At 43.8% G+C, this 23,822-nt stretch overlaps 3 protein-coding genes across 4 annotated transcripts in view; 1 reads left to right on the top strand and 2 right to left on the bottom strand.

The window, feature by feature from the left end:
* The window catches only part of RTF1 (RTF1 homolog, Paf1/RNA polymerase II complex component), a 30,495-nt gene extending 28,613 nt beyond the window's left edge, over positions 1-1,882 (bottom strand). The window contains exon 1 of the mRNA XM_037395066.1: positions 1,701-1,882. Coding sequence (XP_037250963.1) covers positions 1,701-1,778 — 78 coding nt within the window. The 5' untranslated portion in view covers positions 1,779-1,882. The remainder of the gene's footprint in view (positions 1-1,700) is intronic.
* A 56-nt stretch (positions 1,883-1,938) lies between these two features.
* NDUFAF1 (NADH:ubiquinone oxidoreductase complex assembly factor 1) lies at positions 1,939-10,869 on the top strand. The gene is made up of 5 exons (XM_037394615.1): positions 1,939-2,127; positions 4,311-4,936; positions 6,843-7,028; positions 8,120-8,194; positions 10,402-10,869. Exons 2-5 carry the CDS (start codon positions 4,427-4,429, stop codon positions 10,540-10,542), a joined length of 912 nt encoding a protein of 303 aa, XP_037250512.1. The 5' UTR covers positions 1,939-2,127; positions 4,311-4,426; the 3' UTR covers positions 10,543-10,869.
* A 751-nt stretch (positions 10,870-11,620) lies between these two features.
* On the bottom strand, positions 11,621-23,717 carry NUSAP1 (nucleolar and spindle associated protein 1). 2 transcript variants are annotated; one of them, XM_037394613.1, is made up of 12 exons: positions 23,549-23,717; positions 22,497-22,562; positions 21,280-21,465; positions 20,120-20,294; positions 18,285-18,377; positions 17,452-17,564; positions 16,614-16,679; positions 16,240-16,424; positions 14,513-14,685; positions 13,790-13,900; positions 13,107-13,218; positions 11,621-12,680 (listed from the first exon to the last, which is right to left on the bottom strand). In XM_037394613.1, exons 1-12 carry the CDS (start codon positions 23,639-23,641, stop codon positions 12,593-12,595), a joined length of 1,461 nt encoding a protein of 486 aa, XP_037250510.1. In that variant the 5' UTR covers positions 23,642-23,717; the 3' UTR covers positions 11,621-12,592. The 2 variants fall into 2 exon arrangements, with proteins under 2 accessions (XP_037250510.1, XP_037250511.1); XM_037394614.1 differs by lacking the exon at positions 16,614-16,679 and having other exon boundaries at positions 23,549-23,715.
* Positions 23,718-23,822: the final 105 nt, after the last annotated feature.

The following is a 23,822-nucleotide window of genomic DNA, read 5'->3' as shown; positions in this document are numbered from 1 at the left end:
TGGTTTGCATTAGTTTCATAACTGGAAGATTATGTCCACAGCAAACGGATTAAAATTTAGTACCCCAAATGAGAACATACACGCTGCAGAAACTGATGGCCTAGGCTACTTACTAACAAAAACCCTTTCCATTAGCAAAGGCATTTTACAAACCTTCCTCTGAAGAAGGCACTCAACACCAACAGAGCACGTTCATACAATTAACAGTTCTCTTCAGGAAGCTCCTGATGTTTTCTACAACCTTTTCTAGGATTTCTCTCACACACCTGTCTCTAAGCAGTCATTCAACCCAGATTACCTCCCTGGATGCTGTCTTGGCATATCCACCACTACTTTTATTCCAAGCAAGTTTCCTTCTTTCTCTCTACCCTTGTTCTCTTTTGCAAGACACTGTATTAAAAAGGCTCCTGGTCTTTTGATTCAACAAGCCTGGAGTGCAGAGGAAAGCTGCCAAACATTTAACCTACAGGGGCCTCACTCAGTAGACTCTCATCCTTAAATCACACCACAAAAACATTTCTTCCTTACTACGTAGCCTCCATCCTCACACATACATATCCCTGCTGTTACAGTTGCTACAAGCAGCTCAGTGGAGGGGGAAGCACCTACTGCTCAGGTACAGCTGCAGAGGCATGCTTCCAGTGAACGACGGAACAGATGCAGAACCAAGGGGTGATTCCTACCACCGTCACTGATCTATGCCAGAGCTCGTCCAGCCCCTTCTGTTTTCAAGCTTCGGAGAAACCACCAAACTAATGAACTAGTGGTGAGATGCTGGCAGCTCGAAGAACTCGAGGGGCACACGCAATCATCAGGGCACACTCTGCTCCAATACATTTGTCTACCTGATTTCATTTTTCTGAACCTCCAAGCCGCAAAACCATTTTTGAGTGTTTGGGAAGGCTTTTTATTGCAACATAGCAACAGCTTCTATATTAAAAACCCTGAAGGTCCAGCACGTAAATTACATCAGACATGTAGGCTTCAGCACAGCCAGCCAGCCAAACGTCCCCCCGGAGCACGCGCTGCCACACCAGCCGTAACGCTCGGTACCTGCCAGGTCTTGCTTTACCGTTCGAACCACGGCATCGCCAACCGCCACAGCGAACGCAGCCCCCTCCCCCACCCCCAGCACCGAGGCGGGGGCTGCCCCTCCGCAGCCCCGGCCCGGTTAAAGCCCCCCTGACACCGCGCTGCCCACGCAGGACGATACCCCGGCGGTAACGAACCCCTCCCCGCCGCACCGACACCGGCTCCCGGCCCCGGCTGTGCTGCCCGCCCGGGGAGCCCGCCCGCCCCAGGGGCTCGGCGGCGGCAGGGACGCGGCGCGCCGGGGCAGCACAGAAAAGTTGCCCGGCCCCCGGGGCCGCTCGCCGCGCTGCCCCAGGGCTGCCGGCGGCCGGGCCTGGCTCCCCGCCCCGCAGGGCCGAGCCGCCCGGAGCATCGCGCCACCCTCCCGCGAGCACCGGGCCCGCCGCGAAGAGACCCCGGGAGCCGCCGCGGCGGGCAGGCCGGGGCCCTGTCGGGGGGGCGCGGGCTCCCCTCACGGAGGCCACGGGGACCCCCATCGGGCTGAGGAGAGCGACGGTGGCGCGTAACCCCGGGCGGGAGCGAGGGAGCGAGGGGAGGGATGGCGGCGCCGAGCCCTGCGCGGGCCGGAGATCCCAGGCCCCGCGCTCAGGCCGGGCCTCCCCACGCACCTGATCTAGGTTCTCCTCGCTACCGCTGTCCTCAGTGTCGGAGTCGATAAGGACACGGCCTTTCCGCTTCTTCACCATGGCGGAGCCGGCTCTCTCCGCTCCCCGCCCCGGCGGCGGCGCGGCGCTCTCAGCGGCCCGGCCTGCCCCGCGCCGCCCGCCCGCCCGCGACACAAAGGGCACGGCGCATGCGCACGGCGCGGGGGCGGGGCGGGGCGGGGCGGGGCTGCGGCGCGCGGGCCGCCCCCCTCAACGGCCGTCGGGGGCGTCGCGCCGCCATGTTCCCCGCTGCCGGCTGGCCGCCCCTCAGCCCGCCGGGGCGCGAACGCCGTCAGGGGTAAGGCGCCGGGGCACCGTGCAGCGGCCTCTCGCAGCAAGGAAGGGGATCGCGGCGGCGGCGGCGGATCCGGAGCGGCGCGGCGGCGGGGAGGTGAGGCGGTACCTCAGCACCGGGAGCTGTTGGCCGCGGGGCCGGGGGTGCGTGAGGTGTGGGGAGGCGGCCGGTTTCGCCGAGAGGCCGCCGCCGTGTGCCGGCCCCGCCTCAGGCCCCCGCGCCGCGGTGGGTGGAGGCGGGCCCGGGGCCGGCGCCTGGCCGCGGCTGTAGGCCGGGTCTTCGTGGCCGCCGAGCGATGGGGCAGCGCTGGCCGCAGCCCGGCGCGCTGGTACCCCCGCGGGCGGGTGTCGGTCCCTGGCGGCGCCGCTGCCGCCGCCGTGCGCCGGCCCGGGGAGGGGGGAAGAAAAGAGCCGGGGAGGGGGGGGGGGGGGCGCATAGGGCCGGGAGGGGGCACAGAGCCGGGGAGGCTTTTTAATTTGCGGATCTGCGTAGAGTGGGGCGGTAACTGGGGGCGATAACTCGCCGCGCTCGCACAGCGGCCTGCTGCTTGCACACTGAGATTTCCAGGGTTAGTCCCCTGACACCCGCTCCCCTTAGACAGCGCTGGTTACAACTTCCTCGCTTGAGTCCAGAGGTATCATCAATGCATTTTTGCCCTGCCCCGTCCTCGGGTGGATGGTCTTCCTCTGGAGGCGGGTAGCTTTCAAGGAGGAGTGTTTTTCTGTTAAAATCATATAATGAGGATGGGTCAATGAAAGTGCAAAGTATTTTAACAATTCTTGCCAAACTTCATGGTTTGATAACTAGGTTCATCAATCTCAGGTCTCATCTGCGGGCCTGTTCTTTTAAGTTCACCTTCATGGGTAGCTAATTCCTATTTTGTTTTGACAGATAGCCTTTTTAAGGTTTTCTTGACCTCATCCTTTGACCTGTTCAATGTTTGATCTTGCATCTTAGGGAAAAAATCGAGCAAAAGTAAAATTTTTTACAGTTTCCCATGATCTCCTTCTTGGTACTCAGAGGAAACAAGGAGGAGTCTGTGCGGAGTGGGGTTCAGCTTGGCTGTGGGCTGCAGCTTTTCAGTAGTTTCCCTTGCCGTTTGAGGCAGGTTTGGCAGCAGGGCCCAGAGGTGGACGGGGTCACTGCTCGGGGTCTTGTTGCTGTCATGGTGTGTGCCCTGACTCAGTCCCACGGGGCATGGAAGCCTTGCACATGGGGTTTCTTTGAGGAACCTGCTTCCTGTCTTGCTGAGTGTGTGATAATGTGAATTCCTTCAGTGTAGTTCTAGTCCACCATGCATAACTTAACTGGAGTATGGAAATAACGGTAGTGAATTTTGCCACGAGTGGGGAAAGTTATGTGGCATGTAGAAAGCATCTGTGGGGTGACTGGCTTTATTCTTAAAAGCCTAGAGAAGGTGAACTGATTTGACATAGTTTCAGGATTTATTCTGTAGCCAAATAAAATATAAAAAACCCAAAACAAACAAAAAAACCCCACCAAACCCAGGCAACTAGTCTATCTAATGTTATACATCAGTGCTAATAGCCTCTGTACAGAACACAGCATTAAGGTTCTCCCTTATGGATTAGAGAATAGCAATGCAGCATAGCTGTTCCTACCAGCAGTGATGCCGAGAGAAGCAAAGAAGATTTTCAGAATTTTTCAAGAGCTTTATAAAAAAACCTATCAAATTGCAGTTTTTCATGTTAAATTCTTTGGCCTCTGTAATCCTCAACCACATACGTTAAGGGGGCAAGGGGCTGGATGACTTACGGAAAAAGCATACAGTATGGCTGCTATAGGATTTCATATCTGAAAAGTCTTGACATCTGTGATTGCCAGGTGAGACTGTCATTCTAGTGCGTATGGCAGCAGTCTACCTGTCCTGACTGTGATTTTCTTGCAGGTGATAGTACTTTGTAGTTGCATAGATGCCACCTTTTTAGAAACCTTCTTCCTGAAGTTGTTTTTGCTACTGTTACTTACTGATGGTAAAAGGGATGAACAGGAATTGCTTTTTTCTATTTTCAGTTTTATTTGAAGTATTTTACTTAGTTTTTCTGACTTGCATGGGTGTTTCGCGTTACAGGGAGGGGGGAATGCATAGGGTGGAAATCATTAAGTAAACTAGACCTCTGGGGAAGTGTAATAGTTGATGTTATTTTTTATTCCTTTTTCCAATGGCTGAGATTTCTAGTTAATACCTGTTTAAAAAATTAAAGTTTTACAAGCATCCTATATGTAATTTTTTAAAATTTTTCTCTTTTTCATTAAAGGTGAAGATAAACTACAGTAACTAAAGTAAGATAGCTCTGGATACCGGTCTTGTTGTTAAATTAATTACAGACCTGTTAATTGCCTTACTGGAAGTGAATTCTTCAAATTTACCAGCATGGCTCTTACTGTTACATTGCTCAACAGTGCTTACTTACATGGTCGATGCAGCAGGCACAATGTTTTGCATCCCTTAATTGGACCTCTCCTCAGCAATTCTACATCAAAATTGTATAGCAGCTACAGGAGGCCAGGGGCGCAGCCCGAGAAGAAACCGTCTTTGCAAAATACTGATTTCAGTTTTAAGAAGGGCATTGATGTCTTAAAGACGCAGCTTAGCATGCTGAAGAAGGAGACCGAAGATCACATAGTAGGGCCTGGAGGCCATTCGCTCAGTCGGTACCTGCTGGAGCAGACAAGGGTGGTGTGGGAGTTTCGGTGCCAAGAAGATTTAAATAAATGGGTTATTTCTTCTGATGTAGAGATTGGAGGGAAGAGTGAAGTTTACCTCAAACTGGGTAGGAACAACCAGGCTGCTCTGCTGTATGGAAACCTCAATACAGAAGTACCTCGCGATGGGGAGACAAAATACAGTGGATATTGTAGTATGAGAGCTAAACCGCTGGTGGTAAGTACAGCTTCATGTTTGCATAGCTTCTGTTACTTCATCGGAGAGCATTTTTGTGTAATCCCAGTGACAACAAGTGGACTGTTGTTTACTGCAGTTGAAACTGGTCACTTTCAGGAGTGTTAGATATTCCTTCAAGGATGTAGTTGCTGCTTTATCCTTTGACTTGGAAGGAACTTACAACTTTTTCTTGTTTTTTTGTTTTACTTTCTTGGAAAAAAAATAATAAATGTTTGAACATTTACTTACGTGCGGTAGGGCATCCACTCATTAAGACAGCCCTGTTTGCAGCCTTGTTGGAAATGAAGGATCTGTAATGAACCATTATATCCAGAACTGATACGATTAATATAGACGTGTGTCCCTAGATTTTAAGTTAATCGAATGTGTCATAAGGACAAATTTTATGGGCTTTAACTTGGCCTATTCATCAAATTTGGTTTAGGTGAATGAGCTCATCTTTTTTCTCACAGGAATGGAAAATAATGCTTTGAAATGTACTTTTTAAGGGCCTGGCTCCTACTGCAAATCAGGAAAAGCAAGACACAAATCTTGGATAGCTTAGAATTGAGCAAAATAGAGCCAGAAATGGATGTGCTTATTATTGATGCTGCTTGTTTCATTCTGTATTTTTAAGCACCTTTAAAAGCAAAGGAACATTTTGACTTAGCGTATACAATGCTTAACTTCTTAGTCCATTCTGTTGTTTGTGAATTGGCACAAGTACACACGTAAAGTCTCTTCTGGGCCAGAATCTTCAGGGAGCAGAGAGAGGAGTGAGCAAAATCAATGGACAAATGAGCAGCAGATGAACATTAAAATGGTGACACTAGGTCAGAGCAATGGAACAGCGAGTTGAATCTCACCTGAGTTAAATTCCTAGGACTGCTACAAACTTGTGCAAATGTGACCCAGACTTTCACCACCAAATTCTGAAGTGGTGGAGTGTATCACTCTACCTTTATCATGCAGCTTGAAATCAGAGAGTAAAAACATAAATATAAATATAAAAGCTCCTCTTTATGTAAGTAAAAAGGCTCAAAGCTGGCAAAACCATAAAATCAAGTAGGTGTAGGGCTTGTATTAATGTATTGATGATCTGCTCCTCCTGTTACCTATGAGACGAGTTGGTAGAGGGACAGTTGACAGGTAACCATAGTAGTGCTGTAAAAGAAAGGGGAAATCACCTAATTTTTGGTGCTAATTTTTATTTGGTTTAAGCAGTTCTGGCCAAGAATAGCCCTGACCCTTGCCCTGCATTGCTCTGAGTGATCTCAGTGTAACTCTCTGAAGACTCAGGGACCTGCCAGTGTGCAGATCACAACACTGGGACTTTTAAGATATTTGGAAGAAAATGCAGTTGAGAACCAGACGTACTTGCAATCCATATCCTTGTGCACAGTTAATGGCAAAATGTGTTGGAAAACATGAAATGCTTCCGCTTCTTAAGTCAGTCTTCAATAAGGGAAGTTATCACGGGATAAATTATTCCACTTAACCTTCTTGTAATCACCTCTGAATAATCCAGTACTGACCACAGAATATTAAACTTAATGAACTACATAACTACTGATCCATCACTATAGTGTTTGTGTACTTGCCTGGCGGGGAATTTGGTCCTAGGAAGGAAATCTGTTTTCTGATAGTTACAAGATGTGGTTTCTAATTAAAGCGTGAGTCCTCAGAGTGGTAATACTGCAGTTTGTGGGTTCTAATACAGTGCTGAAGGACATTTGGAGAGATCAGCAACTAGTATCATGAAAGAGCAACCCAGTTTTCACTATGTCACATTGAGTATTATTTGACATAATAATGAGGGCAGAGATCAAAGCAGTCGTGCTATGTTCTTTGTAATGGAAGTTTCCCTTTATTAAGGAGGAGTAATTCTATTTATTAATTTTTGTAGGGATCTTTTGCTAGGAAGAAGTATTATGACTGGTCAAACTTCAATAGTCTGTATTTACGGGTCCGTGGCGATGGTAGACCTTGGATGGTAAACATCTATACAGACCCTTACTTCTCTCATCAAAAGGACGACCTCTACAACTACTTCATGTTCACCCGAGGAGGCCCATACTGGGAGGAAATAAAGGTGAGCTAATGAGTCTTTCAGACTAACAAGACTGCCTTGGGGTCCTGGCCATCATAGCTCTGTGGAAGGGGAACTTTTCCGACAGGCACAGTTTGTTGCTGATGCTGTCTGTTCGTTTGGCTGTTAGTATCCTTGCACAACAGGCACGTGCCTGGGGCTTGGGAGTTCCCAAAACTAAATCACTGGGTTGTGGGAGGGCATGCTGTGTCGATTGTGTTAAAGATTTGATCCGCTATGCCTGAACGCCTGCTGTTAGCTATTACTGGCGAAGGAGAACACAGACAGCGATGGAAGCTGAGCAGGTGTGGCTAGGAATACTCTCTGTGGTAACCATTTTATCCGTAACGCAGACAGACGTAGGCTGGCATGGGATTTGTACCCTGCGACAGGATTTGCTTAACCCGCTGACTCGCTGGAGTCAGTCAGAGGCTCAGAGGTGTGCTTTCTCATTTATGGCCTTTGAATCTGTGACACAAAATAATACTTGTAAGAAGTGGGAGTTTGGGCTCTTTTCTGATGAAACTTGACTTGCATGTTTTCCCCTCATCTCTGCTAGCCAACCCTCCGGCTTCCTATTTCTTATGACAGCCCCTCCTCTTTCTGGCTCCCACTGCATTCGAAGTTATTTTTACAAGATTCTGAGCTGCTTTGCTAGAGTACTGATGTCTCAGTATGAAGTTTGCACTATGAAATGCATGGCTTGGGTACAGGCAAGCTGTTGATATACATGCATGCTAGACTTTTCAGTAATTTCTCTTTTATGTTGACATGTTATTGGAAGGGGATAGTCTCGATGTCAAGAGCCACCTTCTGCACTGTAGCCTTTTGTCATGTCCTAACAGGGTAACAGTCCTGCACAACAGCTACAGACGGCCGCCACACAGCACGTGGCCCTGGAGCTGGCTGTGAGTGGTCAGCAAAGGGGTTAACGTGGCCCGTTCTCTGCACCAGTTCTGCTTACCAAACTGGTGCTGGTACCAGATGTAGCAGAGTTTAATTTAATTTACTAAGACAGGCTTTTTTTCCCCCCCTTGATTTTTTATGTACTGCTGACACTGAAGTCTGTGTTTGTTTTGTTCCGTTCCTGTCAGATCCCATTCTCCAAATTCTTTCTCTCCAGTCGGGGAAGAGTCCAGGATGACCAGCACCCTATCTGGTTAGACAAGGCAAGTTGTCTGTAGGCTTTGTATGATCATATTGTCCTATAGATAATTTACAAATTCTTTAATGTTTGTGGATTTGAAATGGAAGGGCCTCTTCTTATAAAGTACTTGTTTTTCTGCGCTTGCCTTTGCATTTAAATTATGCTGCTTTGTGATAGAAGTGACGCTCACTTCAGAGAAGCTCCAGAAATATTTTTAAGAGACCTGTATAACCAAGAAACTACTCACAGTGTGGCTTTTCAGAAAAAAAAAAAAAAACACCCCCCCCTACTTTTTTAGGAATGATCAAAGTGACTAAGTAGTCTAAAATGGTGGTTGGCACAGTACTGCCAAAACTAGTAAGAGTATCATATCATCAGCTTTCTTCCTGGCAGAAGATTGGGAGGGGTGTCATACTGTGAGGTTTTATTTGAGGATGTACTGTGTCAGTGACCTTGATGGTGCACAGTAAACTGATTTATTTATAGGCTCTTTTTTAGTTTTTTTCAGGCTTTCTAGTCTAAATATTAAGTAAATGTGTTAAGTATTTTTTTATTTCTGCAAATAGGTAGACTAATTCGCTGATTCACAGGAGGAGACGTGTTGGGAAAAGATTGTTTCTGTATCTTTTTATTTTTTAAATTTCAGTGACCCTTGTGTATGTAATTGAGGGCAGCTTAATGCCCAGTGACTACCAAAAGGAAAATAAACAGTGTTAGAAATATATATGGGGAGAAAATTAAAGGCCCATCACTTGAGTGTTAGTCACCTGGAATGTTGCATTCGGTTCCTAATTGCCTTAATGAGGCGGGGGAAAAAAATCAGGAAAAATTTGAGGGTAGTTCAGTCATTGGCAGCATGAAAACAATCTGTTTTAAAACAGAAGTTGAGGCTGTAGGAAGCAAGTATGAATGCTATGAAGAAGGTGGATCAACTGCAAGAAAAAATATGCTTTATGGAAGAAAATTGCTATAAAAGGCCTATATTTAAATACAGACACTGCAGTATTTATCAGGATTTGGGACATAAAGCCATGCAAAATGGTAAATGAAAACAAAGTTGTGTATGGGGCATTGAAAAATATTTACCAGGAGTTAAAGGGACAAAAGAGCACGTGATCTAAGCATCCTTGACTTCGTTTTCATTCCTTGTTACCTTATGCTTATTATTTCACAGTAAAAGTGATCACTTGCATATAATACAAAATGTAATTTTCCAAGTGTATTTTAAAGAAAAACAAAAATAGGCAAAGCAGTGTGAAGGCAGGTAAAGAAACCTTGATAAAACATTGCAGTCCCTCGTGGTACTACTCTGCGTTTTCCCAGGAACCAGAGAGGAATGTCCGTGCACTTAATTTCCTTAGCTATTACTTATTTAGCATACATTTGCAATGGATATTTAGCCACAGCCCACAATTACTCAACTTTATCTGACACATCCTTGGCATTATTTTCCTATATGTACAGCAGCCCTGAAAATCACAGGTACAGCTCCGACCTGCACTGCTAGCCAGGCTCCAGAGCAGCTGCTATTTGAAGGTGGCTGGCCACTGGTGACCCAAGGCATCCCCAGAGCAGCCAGCAGTGGGGGCTCTGAGAGGTGACATGCAAGGAAGCTGCCTGAGCTGTGCAGTTTTTATGAAATTTATTACAGTTACAGTTTTTTGGGGTGTTTTTGTCTTTTTTTTTTTTTTTTAAATGGAATAGTGTTGAGGGAGGACATTGGGGGAAAGGAGCAAGGAGTGTTCTTATATTTAAGAACATTATTTGTATTGAGGAGCAGTGGCATAAGTCAGTAACAAAGCTCTGTGTGTTTTACAGTGCCCGCAGGTCTAGAAAGGAAGTTTTCTTCCATCCTTAATTACATTCTGTTTGTGTTTCCTGCTCGCAAGAGTTGTGGCAGACTTTGTGAAAACATGTTTGTACACCCAGTCATGATGAAACTGGCCAGGCACAAACCCTGAAGGATGAAACTTGCCATGTTGCTTTAGGCTCGGGCCACTTGTAATAAAGGGTTCAACACAGTGGTGGAAGGGCAGATGTGAAGTAGTTTCCCACTGGGGTCTGTACAGGAAAACGTGGCCATGAAGCATTTGAGCCTTAAGAAATGCTGTTGCTTTTTGAATAAATAGTAGATGGCCATGAATTGTTTGTAACGTATGGAAGTGGTAGGTACAATTGTGTTAGTGTAACATAATTGTCACTGTTCTAACCTATGTGTCTTTTAATTAGATTAGTACCCTTGGATTCACGATCGGAGATAAAATAGATGGTCCATTCCAGCTGGAGATTGATTTTATTGGGCTACTGAATGATAGAGCTCACACGGAAGAATTTGCCTATGAAACATATGAAAAGAATCCTAAAGTCTGAGTCAGGCTGGTGGCCTTTGGGATGTTCTTCGGATGCCTGGCTCACTTTTGCAGAACACTTCTTAACATGTGGCTTACAACTTGAAGATTCTATGTAAACATTAGAAGTGCATGACACGTTGATGGTGTCATTCCAGTCTGACTACTGCCATTGGCATCTCCAAGCTGCCAGGTACAGAATCCTGGGGAAGACCGGACATACATGGCCTGGAACACAGCCTGAGAAGAGCTGTGACATGCTCATACGAAGTACGGACTGTTGACTGGGTGAGTGTTGGTTTCGGTCCTGACCTTTACAGAAATAAAAGTACTTTGCAAGTTTGTTGTAGTTCTTTTTTATACAAGTTCCATTTTCTACATTATATGGTTTGCAGACAGCTGTAAAACACATGTCTATTTTTAAACTGGAAAAAGTATGATGAGAATTAATACCCTTAGGAACGGTGCTTAAGTGTGATTCAGCTGTTGAAATTTGTAAAGAGCAGCACCAGAAGTGGAAAAGGCAGAAGCATTTCAACCTTCAGCTTTGGCTCCCTTGAGTAACTAAAAAAAGAAGCTGCCCCTGCCAGGAGGGCTGAAACAGCTCAGCCCAGCTATGCTGTCAGAAGCACAGCCTCAGGTGGTGGCAGGGAGGCCTGCTTCCTCCCTTTGGCTGGGAAGCCTGGGTTTTGGTAATTTGTTTAACACTCTATAGACCAGATGCTGCACAGTTGTGTTTCAGCCACCACAGATGTAGCCTAAGGAAAGCACTCGCCTCCCCTGCAGGGACCTTGTTTAAGTGTACTTTACAAATATTAACTGTTCCTTTATTTTATATTAAAGAAGCTACAATAAAGCAAGCTGAAACAGTGTCCTGTGCTAGCATTTTCCTCTTGCACAGGGTTAAATAGTTTAAGAGTACAGGAGCAGTGGTGGTTATTGTTTCTAATGATCCCAGAACAGCCGTACTTTCATGAAGCAGTAGGTTGGCTAATCTGTGACAAGGATCTTTGACATGGCTTAGTAATTACAAGTATGAACAAAACGTGCTACATTAAGGAGCTAGTCACACATAGTACACTAGATGATATAACCAGGGATAAACAAGATAGAGAAAATATTTATTTTGCCTCCATTAAGTTTATAAAAAAATGGCTTGTTCTTGACACTTCAGCACATACACGACAGGACACTAAGTTTACCGAAGCAATTATTTGCTCAAAATTCCAGCTGACATTACAAGTGCCGAATTACCTTTCCAGTTCCATCTATAAGAAATCAAGGCAGCTTTTCTATGTATTTTTTTTTTAAATTAAACCAAACAACTTTTAAGTCTAAGGTATTGAATGTGCCTTGACACTACTGTAACCTCTGTTAAGCATCATAAAGCTGAAAAGCAGAAATTTATTTACAGCTCCTGTTTCCCATAGAAAGGAACGGAATGACTCAAGTGTTCAAAGCATGCAGCTGGCAACCTGGAGAGCCACTTTTCAGTTGCTACTTTTTAAGAATATGGTATTTTATATCAAAGTTATACTGTAAGCTTTTAGTTTTTCCAGAGAGCTTGCCTTTTTTTTCTTCTCTTGGGAATTCCCTACTACTTCACAGGCATGCAGTCAGAAAGGCTGTAACTTCTTACAGAATTTGAGGACTGAACTGGGGAACAGGCAAGGCAGACATCTCGAACAGTGGGAATGTACCAGTAGAACAAATATTTGGAAGTTGCTGTCTGAACATGCGGTGTAGTGGGTAACTAAGGCCTTCTGGTGCAGAAGTCAGTCCTAAGCTGCAAAGTGGCTCCTTGAGAGTCTTTTTTCCACTTATTTTTTCTCCTTTAACATCTTTCAGTTAAAGGAAATTATTATTAAGTAGCTAGAGTTCTAAGCTCTTAAAAGTTTAGAGCTTTCATCTTGTTGGAGAAGCATTACACTCAGATGCATTAGAAGGCATTACATACCATTCAATGCTCTCTGGATTCTACTAGCTAACAGCAACCTGAACTACACACAGCACAAACATTAACAGGACACAAACAGTATTTACAGTGATTTCTTGGGTATTTCTTATTCCTCCTAACCCACAGACAGTCCTCTGCGGTTTTCAAGAGCCTGAGCCTTTTTCTTTTTTCTCTCTTGCTCATGTTTCTCACGCCTTTCTTCCCTGAAGGGGAAAAAGAAGAGACAGATGTTCTATTAAAGGTGGAGGTACGAGCAACTAAAGGAATCTGAAGCTGCCCACGGCTTAAAATTTATTCGACCAGTATGCTGCATTTGCCATGGGTGGAGAGTGCTGTTGGGATTCAGTCTAAAAATGGTACTTTCAGGCAAATACTTCTGCTTAGACATAACAGATCTAACGCTCAAGGTAACAGCATGTCAGCATTCACAGCTTCTTCCAAGGCAAAAGGTAAACTTCCACTAAATAAGTCAGATTCAGAGCCGCTATCCTGATAGTAGACATACTACTGGAGGCAAAAATTGCTTTAACATGAAAGTGTTCTTTCCTGAACTGCATATTTAAATCCTAATGAGGAGTGAGTCACATTATCATTTAACGCTATTCATAAAAAGCTAGTGGTGTACTAACCTTGTCTGGAGATGCGGCTGCTTGTAGTCTTTCTTACGTGAAGAGACTTTGCTACCGACAGATCTACTGAGGACAGAGTTTTCTTTCAATTCTCCCCAAGGTTTTAGTAGTCCTACAGTTTAGGGGCAAAAAGAGAGACTAATTAAATTACTAGTTCAGTAATTGTCTGCTTAACTTCTTATCACAAATTTTACATTACTTAGCCTGTCTTTTGCTGGTTGACTTTAAAATGAAATGCCTCTTCAGCTGTATTACCCATTTCACCAGCATGTTCCCCGTGAGTAATTTTAGTTATCAGTAGTAACAGGTGACTGTACTTGCAAGTAACACTCACCACACAAATGCCACACAACAGCCCACTTTTAAACAAAAATAAAATACAAATAAGCCTTATTGTGTAAAGAATATCTCATCTCTACATATCTTTGCATTCCACTGAAGAGACATATTTGTTATATTTATGGGCTTTTGGTCATAAAGACTTACTCTTCAGTAGGAAGCTCTTAAAGCACATATTACAAAGAAATTTAACGTCAGTCCACAGACAGTGGGAGCCTAGAGAGGAGGGGAAAGGGGCAGGAGAAGAGACTGAAGACTTCGCTGTCCAGGTTTGTGTCAACGCCTTACCCTGCACACAGGGTGTGAGTGCAGTGACTAGCACAAACCACACAGGATCACAGTACCTTTATGTGGCTGGTACCGGAGCGGCCTCGAGAGACTGGCTTTGAGATCAAATGTCTTCCTTGCACTGGTGGGTTCTGCAGAGTGAGCTGCAAACTTGAAGGGGGTGAGAACTACAAAAGACATCAAGATATCACAGTTACAGTAGCAAGAACGTCGCTGTACACAGCAAGCTGGAAAGTGCCTGTGAGGACCACTTTGCAACTACCAAGAGCAAAGAGCCATTAAACGCTATCGCCCGCTACCTCTAAAGCCAGAATTGCACAATTACAGCTCACCCGAAACAGGCAGCTTTCAGGTCTGGAGACAGCAAGGATTCAGGGTCGCCAAGGCTGATAATGACAGGTTGCCCTATAGCACAGCTGGAAGCCTGGTGCATGCCAGTCCCACAAGGAGAACAAGACACCTGAGAAGGTATTGGGAACACCCCTCACCGCAGACATGCTCTCCCTGTGTTGGTTGTACGAGTCTTCTGCTATGTAGTCCCTAAAGCTCTAGAAGATTCTCTGTCCCTTTCTGTAGGTAGCTAGGTACCATAGGTTTAAGTCTTGGCACCTAACCGTAAAACACTGGAAACCAAAGAAAATACTTCTGTTTCTAAAAAAACAGTCACAAATTAGAGAACAAAATTAAAAGCTGGCTCTGCAAGACATTAGGTTATTAAAAAATATAATTCAGTAAGACAAAGAGTCCAGATCTGAAAGAGCCAATACCATCCACTTTACCGTTTGGTGCAGTCACATCGTTGTTTCTTGCACTTCCCTTGCCATTTTTCTGACTTAGTTTGCAGCTCTTCTGGCCATCAGGCATGCAGATCTCCTCCAAGTATGGAGACATTCTAGACGGAGTCTTGATAAGAGAGCGTTTATACTCATTATCTTTTGTGGCTTCTGAGAACCTGAAAATTACCAGAAGTTTGAAGGCAAAGTTAGTCATCTACAAGGAACGTAAGCAATGTGACAAAACACAGAAGATTCCACCTTCAGCTTTTCTTACAGGTAGAAGATGTTCACAGCTTATACATAAACTGCATTACAACAGGCTGCCTTTCTTGGTATTCTGGACAGTAAATCTATTTGGCTGCAACAAGCCAGGATATTTCTTCACCAACAAGCATGATTTACTTTAGATTTGGATTTATTAGTAAAACAATACATACATAATTACTGTTAATTTGAAAACTCAAATTAAGAAAAACTGAAATAAAACTAACAGAACTCTACTCAAAAGAAGCTGGAAATTTCAGTCAAAACACAAGTTGCCTGCATACCAAAATACACAGACATGCTCGCTGTGTGTACACATATATATAAATACATGAAGGAAAATTCAATAATCTTGTACGAATTAAATTCCCTTATCAAAAAGGTACTGAAAATAACCACCCCACACACACTTTACTCAGGGACAAAAAAGTCCCAGCAGCTATAATCTTGGCATGCAAAAGAAGTGAAGCAAAGGTTCCCAGAAAATCAGAAAGTGACATCCGAGATTAACTGCGTATTGCTAGCAGGAGGAGGAGGAGGAGAAGGGTAAGTTACAGAATGTCTAAATCCAAGCTTCGGTCACCGTGGAAGGTTTAGTAAACCAAATTAATTTGGAATTGTTGCAATGGTGTAGAAACAGACAAAGAGTAGAGAGAAGGACTTCAGCTAAAAAAACTGGGCAAAAGGACATTTATCAATGGAGCGGCACAGGGACAGCCCTTTTGGTTCCTTCTTTAGAGTTTTTTGTTGAAGCATTTAGAAAAGTTAGGAATATGCTAATAAGTTCACCAATAACAAAAGCTCATGAAACATTAACATAATAGAAAATTAGATTACTGTGTAGGAATAAGGATGTGCATGTGATGTGTAAAAGGAGATGAGATTTAATAGCACTGGGCATGAACTCATTCATTGAGCATTTCCTCATGACTTTCTGGTGTCAACTTGATTTCCATCTGATAGAAACAACCTGCTTACAGTACTTAATCACAAGACGAGCCCCTGCTGCGACATCAGGGGGGCAGGAGGGAGGGCACATGGAGAAGAGGGAAAGAGTACCCAAAGCAATGCCAAATGAGGAGTCCATTGTGAGACCCGCCCGGAATACTGCCTACAGTTCTGGTGAAGTAATCTCAAAGATAAAGTATAACAGAGACTATTAGGCTGCCTGACAAAACAGAAAACCTAACACAGTAAGAGGAGGAAAATAATGTAACTTGGCTGGTTTAGCAAAATGAAAGCTGAAAGAGATGCAAAGCTCCTTACCATCAGGCATCAAAATGAAGACTCAAGATAGCAACAGTACAGTAAGGCTTAAGCCAGCATTCAGGCTAGGCTGAAAGTCAGTAATTGGAATTACTCTCATGTTTGGAATAGAAATAATGTAGTCCAATCACAGTCAGTGTTGACCATTTCATGCGTATCATACCAAATTGCTCACCGGTAGTTTGGTTTGTTGTTTTTACCTGACATTCATTTTGGTTGTTGAAAGGGCAGAAGGATTAAAAGGTTTGCTGGATAAAATACTCTGACTGGCAGCGTTCAGAGAACGGCATGGCGAGCGCCGGCTGTTACTCGGAGTACAGGTGGCGGAGAATTTGACCCTCTCTGTATTTGGGCTGAATAAAAGTGTTTTGCCACTGGCTTGTTTCTGGGGAAAAGCAAATCATGAGTTAGCATACTCTGCGAAAACCTTTATCAGAAAGGCAGCATAGAGGAAGGGAAAACACACTGTGAATCAGAAGCACACAGTCTCTTCAATTTTTCCCTTTTTTTCTTTATAAGCCTATTTTGAACATAAGTAGTTTTGTTACTATTAAACTGATCTGAAATTACATACCTTAGAATTGTTATGTGGAGTGCCTTTTTCTGATGCTCTTAAGCAACTGGATTTTTTGGCCAGTACCTGCCAATAGTAATTAAGATGGCTTCAGCATACCCCGATGCAATGTGTGCCATACAAGAGAGGGGAAGCACTCAGGATTTACAGTGCGTCTCTTCAGATATCGACGTGGAGCTGCTAGGTTAAGGGTTGGATTCGATGACCTTAAAGGTCTTTTCCAACTTAAATGACTCTACAGCAATTAACATACTCATTTGTATATTCATTGATTCACTACTGTCACTTCTCTATGGTCTGCCGCACTCTAAAGGAGGCCCCCTTAGCAGTTTACACCCACGCAAGCGTGGCACACAAGAGCTGAGAACAAGAGGCGCTGCGTACATTTTAAAGGAGTCTTACACAGTCATTGAGCAACGGTGCTTTAAGGCACGGAAGAGAAACTTAATTCCTGCTCTTTGAAAAATAACCCGTCCCCTTGGTTAAAGTTCTGCAGGAACTCAAACTTGTAAACAAAAGCTCCAAGAGATTCTTCACAAAAGTAATTTTCATATAATTATTTTTACTCAAAACTGACAAGTTATTTGTCAGCTCCTGTAACTATGACCATGCGCTGTGAATACAAAACCTTGCAGAACTATGCAAGTCATATAGGAATAACTGTACATAAGTAGTTACATAGGACTGCAGTTAAATTTCACTGATTGTAACATTCCACTGCAGGTGCGTGTGACCAGCTACTTAACTGATCTAAAGGGACTCCACAGGACTTCTACAGGGAGGCTCTGGAAATAAATGAATACGGGAACAATGGATACATTTCTGTGTTATCACTTACCTTGACTTCATTGAGAGAACTGCTGCAGTTTTCAATCATTTTTTTTTTCCTCTCAATGTAGTCAGCAATAGATTCCATTTTCTTGAAGTGAGCCTCATGCAACTTTTTAAAGTCTAAGAAATTCCAAAAATAAAAAGAGTCACATATCAGATACGCTCCTAAGGAACTTTACTACTTAACGGGAGAATCTTGCAATATCTATCATTATGGCCTCAAAGAAAATAACATATATCCCTCTAATTAAAAACGGTGTACACACAGGCAACCAAACAGCATGAAATAGAATCTACTTCACCACCTGCACAGGCAGTTAGCTGATGTGTGCTCTGGAGAATTACAGAATCATAGTATGGTAGTTGGAAGGGACCTTTAAAGATCATCTAGTCCAACCCCCAAATTCTGCAGTTAAAAAGAAACACTTCCAAATTTAAACAAGCATCTTTTACAAAGCGATGAAAATGAACCAATACATAATAATACAGCACAACTGTAGTATTTATGAAGTGAAAACTAGGCAAGCGGGAGTAACAGCGTGTCTTACTGCTCTTTGTGGTTTTGAAAATCCTGAAGGCAAGTATTATATCCAGAAGACATGAAAGCTTTTGATGTATCAGTTTTATGATATACATGCAAGTCATTTACTGCTACAAATTTACAAGTTGGAAGATATACCTTAAAATGTCACTGCTGGGAACTTTGTTTGTTCGCTTGCTTTTTAAAGAGAGGATGTTCTCCAAACAGAAATAGAAATTTGGGTTGTAAGAGATTTTAAGACATCTCCTTTTACACACAGGCAACACATATCTGTTTCTAAAGATGGCAGGTTATCTTACTTGGTGTAGTAGCTTTCATTCCTGTTTTCCCAGACCTAGATGCATGGTGGCCTGCATATAAAGGGATCGTCTCTCCTGCATGATGAGCATCACCTGGCACACAGGAAGGTTATACAAAATCATTAAAACTCCTGGAAAATACTTTAATGTCATCACAACCTTTTTTAAGAAGTATTTGTTCCAAAACACACCTTATTTTCTCAAAACCTAAACCCACTTTGAGGCATAAAAACATCAGCTGGAATAAATCTTAAGTCTCTCAAAAGCCTTTTCAATGCTCTGTCACAGCATCCCTCGACAGACCACAAGCTCAGAATGGATCTCACAGGTGTACTAGGCTATTGTCTTTCCAGAGTAAAGTATTTTACAGGGAAAGTTAACAAGAAAACTATGCTGTGTGGCAAACAAAACCAACTTTAAATTCACAGGTCTGGATCTGTTTACAAAGCTAGTGTTTTTTTTAAAAGGTTGATGACAAAGAAGAAATACTTTTTGGCCAGTTTTTCTGCCACTGCCTTATATACATAATAAGAGTCTAAGTTCTTTTTAGTATCTCTGTTCTCAGGTATAGTATTAAGCTCACATTCACATTTTAGTGATTTTTTTCTTAATAAATCAGGTAAAGACTTCACATCTACTTTGATATTTGCATATCAAAAGCAAACACTTGCTTTTCTGTTAATTCACATTCCCTTTAAAGTAAACTTGGATGACTTCAATATATTGAAAGAAATCCTCACTGGAAGCAAGGAGTGGGGGGTTGTTAAAAAAAAAAATCAACTTTTCAACACTGAATGCAGACATAGTATTTTTCTGTTGCACAGCTCTTGCTGTCTGAAGTTACTGAAAAAAAAGAAAAACAAAACCAGAAAGCAGCACAGATACTTACAGTTATAGAAGAGACTTGTACAGTGCCAACTGTGAGGATGAAAGCTGCCTCAACAAAAGCATCCTCTGCAGGCTCTATTGCTTCTGTTCTTAAAAGAGCCTTCATTAAAAATCCTCAGTTTCTCAATTAGTTTCAGAATTATAAAAGACTTCCAATAACAATGTCCTTCATAAATCCTGAACAGCAAGAATATCTGTAATACCACTCAAGGACTACGTACGCTTGATCTAACAGGAGCAAATAATGGCACATATCTTATTTGACAGCCCCACAATGTCAATATATTATCAGATTGGACCGACAAACTCCTTTATGTCAGCTGCATGCACAAAGGAATGGGGGAGAAATGAATTCGTATTTTCAGCAGCATCATGGTTTGAAGGTTTAAAAAAAAAAAAAGCCACCAGATAGAAAAGTGATCCATGGTAATACACTCTGATATTGTTAGGCAGTTGAAACAAATTATTAAGAATTCTGTCTGCATGCTCTTCTCTAACTTTACTGCTGGGAGGAAAATGACAAAACCTGTTCACCTGTGGGCAAAGAAAAAAGCAGCATAGGAAGCAAGCTCTCCCTTCCCTGCCACTTCTTAACAGAGCCAAGCGGCACCTCAGGGGTATTCCAGAAGGCACTGATCCTAAATGAGGCACGAATCAAATACACTCAGACCTTTGAGAACACTGTCACTAAAAACATCAGGTTCAGAGGTCTGACGTATAGAACAGCAGAATTCCTACATCCACAAACTCTGTGATATGCGTTACAACACATTAAACAAACAAGTACGCAAACTCAAACGAGACAGACTTTCTTCTGGTATCCCCAAATATGGTACCGATCACAAGATATGCCACAAAAAAATGTTTGCAGACACAATAAAATAACAAAGAGGTGCACTTTAAGTAGTAAGAAGTACTGCTGGACTTCTTTGGAATTTTTTACTTACATTTATGTCCATTATTTTTAGTAGAATTCTTCTCTGATGGTTCTTCCTGATTGGTACCCATCCCTGGCTTCCCAACAGCACTCTTTTTAGTTCCTTGTTCCTCATTCTGGAATGCCTTCTGTCCCTTTTCATGCTCACCCTGAGGCACTTTGTTTTCTTTCATTTCAGAATGTTCCTGCAGTTTAAACGTACTTAATTTAAACAGTTTGCTCCAACTGAATCCAAAGAAAGGCTGCTGTCCCGAGAACAGCCAGCCAGTGGAACAGAGAGGCTGCTAGACTCGATCCTTAGACGTTTCCAATATCAGATTAGCTAAAGCCCGAAGCACTGACCCCACTTTGCCTGGGAGAGGGAGGAAGAGACTTCCTGAAGTCCAGCCTGAATTAACCTGTGAAATACTCACCCTGTTATTTCACAGCCAGATCTAGATTAGAAAGCTTTTACCTGTACAGCCCTTAACATTTTGGTATGAAATCACATGTATTTACAAAGGTTAATTATTTGCAAGTAAAAAGAAATTCACTGGCTATGTTATTTTTTACTATTGTAGCTTTTGTTACTGTACAATTCTGTCTAATGCCAATACACACTGACGCTCATCTTCTCATTTTACTCCTCTAAATTAAAGTCTCATTTCGCCCACTACTTGCATGTAATTCTAAAGAAAAATAATTCTACCTCCATCTCACCTTGAAACTTCCCTCCCTCAGTCAATATAACCCATGAAGAAAGAACCCTCTGAGGAGTGAGAATTAAAAACTTGAGATGTTTAGGCAATCATCCAATTTGTGAGAACAGCCTTATTTTAAGTTCTGAAAGTAGTCTAAGATTGATAATACTGTGATGAACTAGTGAAAGCAATCACAGTCATATAAAATATTTGGAATTGTGTATTTCTTAGAGGAATTCAATTTATTCTCTTGAAGTAATGACTAGCAAGTAACCTCTGTTCATCATGGAACGGCACATAGTCAAGACTGAGAAAAATCAGTAGTACAGAAGACCAGTACCAGAATGTTTGCATACAAAATTCTTATATATACGCATGCACACACATACAAAATATATACCACCTGATAAACAGTGGTAGAAAACCCCATCAAATTATGCTTGAGGGAAGTGGGGGCAGCCAGCACGCACAGCCAAGCAATGCAATTCACCTTTTTCTCATCAGAAAGACCTGTATTTTCTTCACTGGTAGTTTTCTTCTTGGAGTTCTGCTTTTTTCTGGTTGTTTTCTTTTCTTTATCACACCTCTTTGTAATGAAACATATTGAATCAGGCATCATTTCCTCCCGATTGCTCAGTTCATCGGATGTGGTAGTAGATGCACTTATTTCAGAGTCCTACCGCAGAGAAATATATAATGTGGAACACATCTGACAAACAGAACTCAGATGCTCCAAAGTTTCCATGCTATTAATGGAAAAAGTATTTCACAGAGGAAAACCAGTAGCATACCATTTAGTAGCACAGTAACAAAGAAATTGGCAGTATCTAGATTTCCCTAAACACCAAAGTTCATTGTTTGAAGACGCTAAGGAGAAGTCCTAGAATCGTTTCATTGTATGGCATTTTAATAAAATTATAAAAACCTAATACTTAGTATTTGAAATCTAACTTCCACAATGCTGTGAGCTTCCCAGATTTGTACATTTCTGGGGAATACTCTTCACCAAAAAAATCAGAGCCTTTCACACTTGTTAAAAATAAGCTGACAAGGATTACACCATTTCCTCAAACCTTCAAAGAAGATTTTAAAGGAAACACGCTTAAAGGGTGATATATTTTAGGGAAAGTAAATATCGATTTACTTTCCATCAAAAATGTAAAAAATAATAGTCATACCTGACAAAATAATGCAGCATACTAAAAACTTAGAGTTAAGAAAACAATACCTTAAAAAAATTAATAAAGCAAACATCATAATTGTATCATTTTTACTACAGTGTCAGCGTAAGTAAATTGTAGTAGATGCAAAATGGTTTCCAATGTGTATCTAGTCCCTTTCATCTAGGCACACAAAGCAAATAAAATATTTGTATCTGGAGCTGAACGGGCAAGAATAAACATTTGTTCAATAGAAATTAAGTGTTACTGTTCACAGAGAGTAATTTTGTATGAATACTGAAAAACAATGTTAACTTTGGCATCCGAGATGAAATCAGCTTTGGGTTGTACAGGAGGCAGCTTCAAAGCTACTATTAGTTTCTGTCAGTAGTCAAGTGCATTAAACTAAAGGCACTATTAAGAATAAAGTATTTTTACTACAGATCACATCGTGGTGGAAAACAACCTTCAGTACCTGCCCTGCTCTACTGGTTACTAAGTTAGGTCTGGCTTTCTGAAAAAGGATGGCCGATTTATCATCTATTACCATATTTTCATTATCTGCTTTTGCTCCATGGAAGTGTTCCTTCAGTGCTTGCAACAATTTGTCTGCCTGGAGAGAAATCAAAACAACATATGAAGCAAATATTGCATTAAGTCATCAAACAAAAAACTGTATAAACCCAGCCAGTGTCCTATAAACTGATCCAACAAGCAAAGGGAACATTTCCTGCCATCTAAGGGATTAAGGCATGCCTAGAGCTCCGTCCGAGTCAGTCAAACTAGAGAGAGTGCTTAAGGCCACAGATAAATATGTGGCATATTCTCCACAGAGGCACAACAAGTTTTCCTGACTGGGTTTCTTCCCATCTGTCTATTGTCCAGAAAGTTTAATTGCTCAAGAATGAAGACGACTGTTTTTAGTATCACTGCGTAGCTGAACACAAATTAAGTTCTATCAAGTTTCTAAAGTAACTTCTGCCTCGCCCATACTGCGGGCACAGCGTTCTCGTCCCCTGCTTATAGTCAACGGCAACAGCACGGCAGCAATAACGTTACATCGTTGGTATTTCAGGCTCTGAAACACCTAATTGAAAAGGGCAGCACCAAAATCAGGCCTGAACGAGAGGTTTAGCCACGAGGTAACCCAGACCCCGAGCCGAGGGCCCGGCAGGCCGCAGCCCGCCAGGGCAGCCGCCCCCCGAGACCCGCGACCCCGGCAGGCCCCAGCGGCCCCCGGCGGCAGGGGCCCGGCCCGCCCTCGATTCCGAAGTCGCTTCCCCGTCGCCGCCCTTCCAGCTCCCGCCGGTAAAACCCAAACGGAGGCGTACGCCGGGGAGACGGAGCCCGTGCCGCCGGCCTTCCCGCACCCCAGGAACCCCCAGCACGAGGGGACGCTGCCCCCAGGCAGGGACGGCGACTGGAGGCCGCGACTGCGCCGTCCCCAGGCGGGCGCACCCCCTACGCGACACCCGCTCCCCTCAGCTCCCAGCCGGGCCGGGGGCAGCCCCGGGACCGGGCCGCTCCTCGGGGGCAGGCGGGAGCCCGGGGCCCCCTCAGCCGCCCCCGGCTCGGGCCCGGGGCGCTGCACCCTCTCACCCGGAGGTTGGCCTTCAGCCCGGCGGCCTTCGCGATCTGCTGCAGCTCCACATATTTCAGGGAGTCCAGGTGCCGGAGCGAGGAGAGCGCCATGGCGGCTCGCTACAGGCTCACCCGCCGCCTCACCGCAGTCGCCAACCGCTGCTTAACTGACACAGCGGGCGCCCTCACCGCCGTTCGAAATGGCCCGCCGCGCCACGCCATTGGCTGGCCCAGGAAAGGGCGTGGCCAGGGCTACAGAAGCCGCCAACGGCGATGCAGCCAACGAGGTGTG

Source organism: Falco rusticolus, chromosome 7, assembly GCF_015220075.1.
Source record: "Falco rusticolus isolate bFalRus1 chromosome 7, bFalRus1.pri, whole genome shotgun sequence".
Taxonomy (NCBI): Eukaryota; Metazoa; Chordata; class Aves; order Falconiformes; family Falconidae; genus Falco; species Falco rusticolus.
Note: the sequence above shows the minus strand (reverse complement) of the source record. Positions and strands in the feature narration are given on the sequence as shown.

What these genes read in the sequence shown, in the direction of transcription:
- NUSAP1 (XM_037394613.1), bottom strand. Translation starts at nt 23,641, where the DNA reads ATGGCGCTCTCCTCGCTCCGGCACCTGGACTCCCTGAAATATGTGGAG. An exon ending in CTCCACATAACAATTCTAAG is followed by an intron (nt 16,425 to 16,613) that starts GTATGTAATTTC and finishes GCTTTTCCCCAG; the next exon opens with AAACAAGCCAGTGGCAAAAC. An exon ending in CCGGTACCAGCCACATAAAG is followed by an intron (nt 13,219 to 13,789) that starts GTACTGTGATCC and finishes CCTAAACTGTAG; the next exon opens with GACTACTAAAACCTTGGGGA.
- NDUFAF1 (XM_037394615.1), top strand. Translation starts at nt 4,427, where the DNA reads ATGGCTCTTACTGTTACATTGCTCAACAGTGCTTACTTACATGGTCGA. An exon ending in TGAGAGCTAAACCGCTGGTG is followed by an intron (nt 4,937 to 6,842) that starts GTAAGTACAGCT and finishes TAATTTTTGTAG; the next exon opens with GGATCTTTTGCTAGGAAGAA. An exon ending in CATACTGGGAGGAAATAAAG is followed by an intron (nt 7,029 to 8,119) that starts GTGAGCTAATGA and finishes CGTTCCTGTCAG; the next exon opens with ATCCCATTCTCCAAATTCTT.